The sequence below is a fragment of the Vipera berus genome (assembly GCF_964194415.1).
Source record: "Vipera berus genome assembly, chromosome: 3".
NCBI lineage: Eukaryota > Metazoa > Chordata > Lepidosauria > Squamata > Viperidae > Vipera > Vipera berus.
In genome coordinates, this window is record NC_138204.1 from 10113815 (window position 1) to 10125097 (window position 11283).

An 11283-nucleotide genomic window follows, 5' to 3' on the forward strand; every position below is an offset into this window, starting at 1 on the left:
ATAGAAAAATTGACCTTCGGGAACTATTTGCTTTTTTGTTTTTTTGTTTGTTTTAAAGTGGTTTATCAGGAAAAAGAGAGGTGTGGGTGTGTGTGGGTGTGTATTTTACTCCGCCTTTTTATTTTTTATAAATAAGTCAAACTAGCGGGCGTGCCTAGTCCTCCTCCCTCCTCCTATTTTCTCCACAACAACCCTCTGAGGTGGATTGGGCTGAGAAAAAGTGACTTGGACACAGTCACCCAGCTGGATTTCATGCCTAAGGCGGGACTAGAGTTCCCAGTCTCCTGGTGATTAGCCCAAAGTCACCAAGCAGTTTTTATGCTTCAATTGGGACTCGAACTCGGTCTCCTGGTGCCTTAACACTAGACTAAACTAAACCAAACATATATAAATACGCCTTTGCTTAATCAAATTACGGGCCTATTTAGCTCGTTTCTGTTTTGTTTGGGGGGTTGTTGTTTTTTTCTTTTTGTTTCTGCTATCTGTAGTTATATTCTAGGGTTTTTGAAGATTTTGAGCTTCTGCACGGCAATCTTAAGCTGCTTGTCTCCCATGGGTAAACTGAAAATAAAGCCAGCTTAAAGTATTCTTTTCCAGATTTAACTCCTTGCATTGCTTTAGCGGACAACAGTGACGTGATGTTCTGTCCAGATTGTGTTGAATCTGATTGATTCTCTCCTGGCAGAAGGGAGGGAGAGAAAGAGGAAGAAAAGGAAGGAAGGAAGGAAGGAAGGAAGGAAGGAAGGAAGGAAGGAAGGAAGGAAGGAAGGGAGAGAAGGGGAGGGAGGCTTTTTATTGTGCTAGGGCTACAAGGGGAAAATAGATTTCTTGTCGATTAATACCTGGCAAAAAAAAAATCAACAGATCCACGTTTCACTATTCCATTCATAAACCTTTAAAAATACTTTGGGTGGTAACCAGGGAGCAGCTGAGAGTTTGCATTCCTGCCTGCTATGATACAGTAAGGGACGCGGTGTGGCTCAGTGGGTTAGGACGCTGAGCTTGTCGATCAGAAGGTCGGCAGTTTGGCGGGTCGAATCCCGAGTGCCGCACAACAGAGTGAGCGCCTGTTACTCGTTCCAGCTTCTGCCAACCTAGCAGTTCGGAAGCACGTAAAAATGCAAGTAGAAAAATAGGGACCACTACGGTGGGAAGGTAACAGTGTTCCGTGCGCCTTTGGCGTCTAGTCATGCCGGCCACATGACCACAGAGACGTCCTCGGACAAGCGCTGGCTCTTCGGCTTTGAAACGGAGATGAGCACCGGCCCCTAGAGTCGGAAACGACTAGCACGCATGTTTGGGGAACCTTTACCTTTACCTATGATACACAGTAAGCTGTTGAAGTGTATGGGCTTGCCAACCCAGAAAGGAGGCAGGGAAGTGAACCAAAACAGCAATATTTGACCTGGCTCAAGTCAGAAAATGCACTTCTTTGGCCATGTAGCAGAAAATGGCCTCCCCGTTGGCTGTAGACAGAGCACCACTGTTGTGTGTTCCCGCCCTGCAAAACGAGAGACCTGTGGATTAAGCCTTTCTTAGCCTCATCTGGATTTGACAGCAAAGCAGGACAAGAAGCAACGGATGGAAACTAGTCAAGGAGAGAAGCAACCTAGAACTTAGGAGAAACTTCCTGACAGTTAGAACAACTAACCAGTGGAACAACCTGCCTCCAGAAGTGGTGAATGCTCCAACACTGGAAGTTTTTAAGAAGAGACTGGACAGCCATTTGTCTGAAATGGTATAGGGTTTTCTGCCTGAGCAGGGGGTTGGACTAGATGACCTCCAAGGTCCCTTCCAACTTATTATTATTATTATTATTATTATTATTATTATTATTATTATTATTATTATTATTATTGTTGTTGTTGTTGTTGTTGTTGTTGTTGTTGTTGTTATTGTTATTGTTATTGTTATTGTTATTGTTATTATCATCATCCTTCAGAAAGACTGAGGAGATGCTTTTCCTAAATTACCTTGGTGAGCTTTTAATCTTCAACTCCTCCTTTGCTTCCAGGAAATGAAGTGGGAGAGTTAGCAGAATACAATCCCAATTTGCTTGATGACCCACAGTGGCCCTGTGGGAAACACAAACGTGTCCTGATCTTTGCATCATACATGGTAAGATGATTTTGTGCAGATTCTCAACAATACAGTAATTAAGCACAAATGTTGGTAATGTATTTCCCTGTGTGTTTTATTTACATGCATGCAGTGAGGCGTCTGTCCTCTTCCGCTTGACTAGTTAAAAATTATGCCATTTTCTATGCAATGTACAGGTAGTCCTTGACTTACAATTATTCGTTTAGCAACCGTTCGAAACTACGACAACAGTGGAAAAAAGTGGCTTGTAACCAGGATCACGTACATGATCATCATTTGCAACCTTCCCAGCTGGCTTTGGACAAACAAAATCAATGGGGAAGCCAGATTCACTTAACAACCATGTGATTCACTTAACATCTGCAGTGGTTTGCTTAACAAGTATGGCCAAAAGGTCATAAAATAAAGCACGACTCATTTAACAGCTGCCTTCTTAGCGACAAGAATTGCGGTCGTAAGTTGAGCACTACCTGTGGTTTTCGGTTCTTTTCAACCTCTCCGTAGCAACTTGGTGTTCCAGTTTTAGCATTCTGGGATCTGAGATCATATTGATTTTGAAAACTAGATAGAATTGTGATCAATACGCCCCAGAGTCTTTTTTTCCGGTGTCATTTTCCTGACTCGAGTTTCCCCCAACTCCAACATTTCTGTAAAATAATGCACCCCTGCACCCACCTCTCTTAGCAAACTGCAGTTCAGTGACCACTGTTAACCAAAGGAGATTTGTTTCATTCTGAAGTAGCACATAGAGGACTTTCACCTCCAGAATTAATTACCCCTGTAGGGCTGCTGATTTAGATGCCTTTGAAAACAAAAAAAAATAGCTTACGGAATCTCATTCACGTGGAGCTCTTAGTAATAAAAAGCCTTTTTTCTTCCCCATTTGAAACTTCAATGTTCTGTTTCCTGCTACTCGTTTTTCATCTGCTAGATCAGGGCTTTTCAACCTTTCCGCCCGTTGTACCACTTTTAGGATATGGCAACATCCGAGTACCACCAGTTGCCTAGCAAGGTGTCAAAAACTTGATGACCAAAAAAAAAAGTGATGAAGTACAGGTAGTCCTCGACTTACAACAGTTCGCTTAGTGACTGTTCAAAGTTACAGTGGCACTGAAAAAAGTGCCCCCCCCCCAAGCCACAGCCAAGCAAGACGCCTGCCTGCCTGCCCAGTGGCGCTCTTCCTCCTGTACAAGGTTTTCATTGTTGTGAGCATTTCTGTTGAGGATTGGCAGTGGGTGTGGGGTGGGGGGGTGTTTGGTTTTTATTCCCTCCTCCTCTGCTGGGTGGTTGCAGCAGGTTTTGGTCACTTCACATGACCCTGGGACACTGTGACCGTCATAAATATGAATCAGTTGCCAAGCATCTGAATGTAAATCACAAGACCCTGGAGATGCTGCAACATTCCAGCTGATCGGCGCTTCTTCTGGGCTCAGAAGCTCCAGGATCAGCGCCAAGCTCCAGCTGGAGCCTAGCACTGATCCTGGCGCTTCCGCTGAGCCCTGACAGCCCTGCAGCTCCAGCCATCTCTCGCTCAGGCTTGTGTGGTGCTGCCACCGGTTCAGCTCATTCCCCTCCCCTGCTACCACTTTTCTAGGATGGTCGCGTACCACCTGCCAAGTGCCATTGTACCACAGGTGGTACCCGTACCACTGGTTGAAAAGCCCTGTGCTAGATGAATCAGCTTCTAATTCTAAGGTGATTCCATATCGCCAGGAGGGAGAGGAGATGATCTTGTGACTCATGGGGAAAACTAGTCTGACCGTTTCTCCTCCTGATCATGCCAATCATGTTGCTTAGATATTTCCAAAAAAAAACTGCCAGAACTGGAGGCTCAATATGATCAGAGAAAACAACCTTCAGTTACCCAAGGATTCCTGGGAATGCTGGGTTTTTCCATACACTGGTAGTCCTCGACTTAACAACCATTCATTTAGCGACCGAGTGAAGTTACAACAGCATTGAAAAAAGTGACCCAGCGCCATTTGTTCACAATTACGACCGTTGTCGTGTCCCGGGGTCACCTGATCACCTTTTGGGTGACTCTCTGACAAGCAAAGTCAAATGGGGAATCCAGATTCACTAATCAACCGGGTTACCGACTTGATAACTGCAGTGATTCACTTAACAGCTGTGGCAAGGAAGGTCATAAAGTGGGGCAGAACTCCCTCATCTTGCTTGGCAAGGGAAATTGGGGACTCAACAGAAGTCATAGATGGAGGACTATCTGTGCCTACAGTGATGTGCAACTCAAAAGTGGAGAATCTCTCTGCTGAAGCAATAGGTAGCTGAAAGCTTGTAGGGGACTCTGTAACTGAATAGTAAATCAGGCAGTTTATTATTCAAATTGTATCTCAACCGGAGGCACCAAAGTGGCCTAAGGCAAGCCTAGTTTCAGGCATTGCACAAATAAATGGAGCTTACATAGACCTCTAGGGCAATGCAGATATTATCACAACTTACATTTTTCTCTTTGAAGCACACAGAAATGCAAGGAGTTTCAGCAGCTGTGGTCAAATACCAGATGACGAGCAATAATGTTTTTCTAACGACCTCTCCAGCAGGTTTGTCTGCTGTTAGCAAGCAGACCCAAATTCCTAATGAGCTCAGATTCAGCTTCTGAATTTCAAATAGCCAAGCAAACCCGTATTTCCTAAGGGCTGGAGCAGTTTTCTCTGCACCACCCCCCCCCCCCCGTTGTTGCCCATCTTGCATTTGCTGCCAAGGCTGCGCTTCGCAACCCAAACTGGCACAAACTCACCATTCTGCGTTACGTTGGAAGTGCCAAGTGTTGCAGGATTAAATGATTATTAAAGGGCTTTGGAAACCTTCCCTCCTAAAAGTGATTAGTCTTGTAACCCTATTGACCTAGTTAGGGGAGGGCTTGACGCCGATCCCCGGACAAAGACAAACAATGTGGTTAACATCATAAACTTAGTGCAACTTAATACCAGCTAAGGGTTGTTAGAGTGCAAAGTTCAATTTAATGGGGTGCAGCTGAAACAAAGCATTGAATTCTGTGCTGTGTAGAATATGTGGGCTTTCTACATTTTTGATAGAATATTTGTAACTCAGGGTAGTGTCCTTGGCGCCCTCTGAGCTTGGTGGTTTTCTTACAGACGTTTAGTTACCCAACTGGGTAACATCATCAGTGCACCTAATTTGATATATGAAACATCTGCAAGGAAGTTTTTAAGAAGACACTGGCCAGCCATTTGTCTGAAATGGTATAGGGTTTCCTGCCTGAGCAGGGGTTTGGACTAGATGACCTCCAAGGTCCCTTCCAACTTATTATTATTATTATTATTATTATTATTATTATTATTATTGTTGTTGTTGTTGTTGTTGTTGTTGTTGTTGTTGTTATTATTATTATTAAACAACCAAGCTCAGAGAGCACCAAGGACCCCACAATTCTAAACTGCTGTCTAATTACGTTCGCAGATGATACTACCGTGGTGGGTCTTATTACAGGTAGGGATGAGACAGCATACAGGGCGGAGGTACAAAAACTATCCATATGGTGTAGTAACAACAACTTGCACCTAAACATCGGCAAGACAAAAGAGATGGTGCTAGACCTCCGGAGGAAAAAGGAGGAACCTGCCCCACTTTACATCGGGGAGGACTGTGTGGAGAGAGTTTCCTCCTTTAAATTTCTGGGAGTCTACCTCTGCGAAGATCTGACCTGGAAAGTTAATACAACCCAGGTGGCCAGAAAGGCCTAACAGAGGCTTCACTTTCTCAGGGTCTTGCAGAAGAACAGGGTAGAACAACGGCTAATGACCCTCTTTTACCGGTCGGACACGACTTCGCAGCTAACAACAACAAATGCTGGTCTGACAGCCGCGGATAGGAAGGCATTACAGAGGGTGGTGAGCACAGCACAAGACATTGTGGGCTGTCCCCTGACACCACTGGATGACCTCGCCAGGGCTCGCTGCCTTGGAAGAGTGAGGAAAATTTTCAGGGATGACTCACACCCTGGACGGTATCTCTTTACTTTCCTACCATCAGGTAGGAGATATAGGAGTATAGCCAGCCGTACCATGGGCTGTTAAGCTTTTGAACGGGAAATAATTTTATAAACTTTATGCATGATTGACTTGCGAGGCTGGTGTGTTGTGCAATTAGCTCACATGGTGTAATAAGATGGAGGGTTTGTGTCACTGTAAGTTGGGGGTGGGGGCACGAAGGGAGGCTCAGCCAATCTCAATGTATACATGGTTGTACTTTGACAATAAAGGTTCATTCTATTATACCATTATGTTAGATTTATTTTTAAACATTTATTGGTTTAGTAGATTTATATAGCTGCCTGTTTCACGTGCACAATTCCAAGCAGCCTACAAAATTAAGCACACAACAATCAACAATGGCCAAACACCAGTGGAAAATAGGCCTAAGGCAGCGTTTCTCAACCTTGGCAACTTTAAGGTGCATGGACTTCAAATCCCAAAGCAAAGCTGGCTGGGGCATTCTGGGAGTTGAAGTCCAGGCATCTTTGCACTGGGCTAGGGAGAAACTGAGCAGAGTTTTAGCTGCAGCAAACACCTTTGCTAACATCCTGCTAGATTTTCAGTCTTTTGTCAGTTGTCATTTCAGAAGATTATCAAGCAACATAGGAACGCACTATCAAGCAGCCCTAGGAGTACACATTACAGTACTGTGTGATCCTGACTCATCTTAACTAGCAACCAGCTACCAATTAGTTCCTGAATGCAATATAAAATGGTGGTGTTGTCCTATAAAGCATTTTATTGCTTGGCACTTGCAAGACCGCTTATTCCAGGGGCCTTCAACCTTGTCAACTTTAAGACTTGTGGACTTCAACTCCCAGAATTCCTCAGCCAGCCCTTTTAAGCCCACAAGTCTTAAAAGTTGCCAAAGTTGAAGGCCCCTGCCTTATTCTGTTCTGAATCAGCCCAACTTGTTAGCTCATCTAGACAGAAACTGTTCTTAGTATTGATAGAAGCAAATATTTGTAGCTCAGGTGGGGTCCTTGATACTTTCTGAACTTGCAAGCATTTCAGTACCAAACTAGGTAACATCATCAATGCAAAAATAATAATAAATAATAAACCTTTATTGTCAAAGTACAACATGTGTACATTGAGATTAGCTGAGCCTCCCCCCGTGCTCTCTCCCCCCAACACACAGTGACAACAAACCCTCCATCCTACCACACCGTGTGAACCAACTACACCACACACCGGCCTCCCAAGTCAATTCTGCATAAGTTCACAGAGATTATATCCCATTTAAAAGCCTAACAGCCCACGGATAAAAGCTATTTTTCAGCCTGTTGGTATGGCTGGCTATATTCCTATATCTCCACTCCCTTCTAGCACTGATGATCTTACCTAGTTTGGTATTGAAACGTCTGCAGCACAGGTGTCAAACTTGATCTTGTCACGTGACATATCATGACCTTTTTTCCTTTGTGGAGCTGGGGTGGACGTGGCCTGTGCATGACGCATCCGGCCTGCGGGCTGTCAGTTTGACACCCCCTGGTCTGCAAGAAAACAGCCACGCTTAGAGAGCACCAAGGAACCTACTGTGCTTAGTATCCCAATCTTAGGAAACAAAGGAACATAATCGGAAGCAGTTTTCTGGTGTTGAATTGAATGCAGATAACATTTCCTATCCATGTCTGGTTTCCACACAAACCAAATAGCATCGTAAGGAAAAGGGCTTACTTAAAGAAATAAATGATTAAATTAACATGATCAAGCTGAATTTCTGAGGAAGAGATTAACCTGCCTTGTTAGACAGAATACTGCCATCAAGTTATTTTTCGTGTCTCACATTCTCTCTTTTCGGTACAGATGGCTAAATAAATCCTTTTTTTTTAAATTTCAGACCACCGTGATTGAATACGTAAAACCCTCCGATCTTAAAAAGGATATGAATGAAACATTTAAAGAAAAATTTCCTCACATCAAGCTCACGCTAAGCAAAATCAGAAGGTAAAAAAAACTGTTTGGGAGGTGTGAAAATCACTTTGTGTGTCAGTCCTGTCTTCTTTCTATCCAGATTTACATCAGAGTGGCTTTATCTGTAAATATTTACAGCACAATCTTGCATAAGTATTAATAAATATGAGGAAATACATACAACATTGCAGATTTGACTATTATGAGATATTTTATTTACAAGTCCTTGATTCAGTGCTCCATCCCAAAATATATTCTGTGACAACATAGTCATAGGTAATAACTATAGCAGCGTAACATGTCAGGAGGTGAGGAATTATTATTTTCTTGTTTTTTATGCTAATTATTTTAGGAATTGGGGGTTTTCATTCTGTTATGAATCTCTAGCTGCTAAATATGCTGTGATATAGTTTAAACCAGGGGCAGGCAACCTCGGCTCTTTTATGACTCATGGACTTCCAACTCCCAGAATTCCTGAGCCAGCCAAGCTGGCTCAGGAATTCTGGGAGTTGAAGTCCATGAGTCATAAAAGAGCCGAGGTTGCCTACCCCTGGTCTAAACCGATGTTTCTCAACTTCAGCAACTTTAAGATGTGTGGACTTCCACTCCCAGAATTCCCCAGCCAGCTTAAAGTTGCTGAAGTTGAGAAACGCTGGCCTAAGCACAGATTTAATTCCTACAATGAAGTAGGAACCTAAACTATTTGGTTTACTTTTAGTTAGAAGATGTTACTGGGAAAGGTTTTGTTCTTAGCTTGTTTCATACCCAGGTTTTTTGCATCTTCTATTGCAGGGCTTTTCAACCAGTGGTACGGGTACCACCTGTGGTACATTGGCACCTGGCAGGTGGTACGCGACCATCCTAGAAAAGTGGTAGTGGGGAGGGGAATGAGATGAACAGGTGGCAGCACCGCACAAGCCTGAGCGAGAGATGGCTGGAGCTGCAGGGCTTAGCGGAAGCGCCAGGATCAGCACTTCTTTGGGGCTGTCAGGGCTCAGAGGAAGCACCAGGATCAGCGCTAGGCTCCAGCTGGAGCTCCGAAGAAGCACCGATCAGCTGGAATGTTACAGCATCTCCAGGGTCTTGTGATTTACATTCAGATGCTTGGCAACTGATTCATATTTATGACGGTCACAGTGCCCCAGGGTCATGTGAAGTGACCAAAACCTGCTGCAACCACCCAGCAGATGGGGGGGAGAATAAAAACCAAACACCCCCACCCCACCCCCACTGCCAATCCTCAACAGAAATGCTCACAACAATGAAAACCTCGGACAGGAGGAAGAGCACCGCCGGGCGGGCAGGCAGGTGTCTTGCTCGGCTGTGGCTTGGGGGACACTTTTTCCAGTGCCATTGTAACTTCGAACAGTCACTAAGCGAACTGTTTTAAGTCGAGGACTACTTGTACTTCAGCACTTTTTTCCTTTTTTGGGGGGAGGTCAAGGTTTTGACACCCTGCTAGGTGGTACTCGGATGTTGTCATATCCTAAAAGTGGTACAATGGGTGAAAAGGTTGAAAAGCCCTGACCTATTGCACATACGAATCCACCATGAACATTCAATCCTCTAGCATCGTTTGAATGCTTTTGTTCCTGGCAATGCTTCTGTTCTGTACATTTTTTGACTAGAAATGTGAAACGTATTTAAATTTGAAACATTTCAACTGAAACCAGAGTATTTCGTCTTCACAGAGAATGCCTAGTACAGTTTCAGCTTAACTAAAATGTCGTGAACTTGAAATAAAAATGGAACCGGTTCGGAACCATTCTAGTAAAGATGAAGCACTTGCCCTGACATTAGAATAGCCATTTTCAAACAATAATTCTAAATTTCACCATTTTGAGCTTGAGACGCTCAAGCTTTTCCATAGTTCTGGGGTTTTTTTAACCACTTGATCCATCTCTCTCTAGGATATAGATCTAATTTAGCTCTCTTTCCTCTGAATGTCAGACTGAAAGGGCACTGAATAAATTCTACGTAAACCTGAATCGAAGTTGCTGTTATGAAATAGAGGCATGGTAAAAAAAAATATCTGCTTCATTGTAGTTCTTTCATTCTCTTCTAATTAGACAGCCAGTGCTTGACTTACAACTTGTCACTTGGCAACTGTTTAAAGTTATGACAGTCTCCCCCCCCCAAAGTACTTGCGACCAGTTCTGAAATCCCAACAGCTGTCCTTCTTGTGGTCAGACTGCCAAAAAGCTTGTAAAAGCGGGTCAGTCACATGACCACAAGCTCCATTATGGTCATAAACCGAAGACTACTTGTAATAACATTTCACAGGCTTATAATGTTCCATATTTCCTTGTCGTACGGTATTGGTAGTTGATACTTCTGATTCTGCAAGAAATTGCACAACAATTCGGTTCTAATGTATAGGAAAGAAGTCAGATAATTGCTCCTTTTTCTGATTTTCTTCTGATTGAACGATCTTCTATGGGGACTGCCCCTTAGCCATGTCCTTTTGATTGATCCCATAGTCTCTCTCCTGATATATATATACATATATATGTATGTATGTATGTATGAAAAGGGACGCGGTGGCTCAGTGGGTTAGGACGCTGAGCTTGTCGATCAGAAGGTCGGCAGTTTGGCGGGTCGAATCCCGAATGCCGCGTAACAGAGTGAGCACCTGTTACTCGTCCCAGCTTCTGCCAACCTAGCAGTTCGAAAGCACGTAAAAATGCAAGTAGAAAAATAGGGACCACTCCGGTGGGACGGTAACAGCGTTCCGTGCGCCTTTGGCGTCTAGTCATGCCGGCCACATGACCATGGAGATGTCCTCGGACAAGCGCTGGCTCTTCGGCTTTGAAACGGAGATGAGCACCGGCCCCTAGAGCTGGAAACGACTAGCACGCATGTGCGGGTGAACCTTTACCTTTATGTATGTATGTATATATGTATTTCAATTGCTACTTCCTGAAGCCCCAAAGAAAGGGACCGTTCAAAAACATACATGTGGGCACAATAGCTCAGTGGTTAAAGATGCTCAACTTGTCAGCTGGGAAGCTGTCAGCTTGGGTTCAAGGCCCGAGCGCTGCATGAAGGGGTGACCTCCCGTTCCTGCCCCGGCTTCTGCTCACCTAGCAGTTTGAAAGCATGCAAATGTGAGTAGATAAATAGGTACCACTTCGGTAGGAAGATAACAATGTTCTGTTCACCTCAGCGTATTTCTCGTGCTGGCCACATGACAACAGAAAATGCCTTTGGACAACATGTGCTCCCTCAGCCAAAAAACAAAGATGAGCAC

General features: G+C 44.0%; 1 protein-coding gene across 4 annotated transcripts in view; it reads left to right on the forward strand.

Annotated features, from left to right (window-relative positions):
• Window positions 1-11283, forward strand: part of LOC308665157 (small ribosomal subunit protein eS21) — a gene marked incomplete at its 3' end in the record, with an annotated part of 82269 nt that overhangs the window by 42527 nt on the left and 28459 nt on the right. For all 4 annotated transcript variants that reach the window (XR_014025829.1, XM_081322834.1, XM_081322835.1 and 1 more), the window contains exons 6-7: window positions 2015-2118; window positions 7960-8066. Coding sequence is in view for 3 of the 4 variants with exons in the window: in XM_081322834.1 (XP_081178960.1) it covers window positions 2015-2118; window positions 7960-8066 (211 nt within the window). The remainder of the gene's footprint in view (window positions 1-2014; window positions 2119-7959; window positions 8067-11283) is intronic.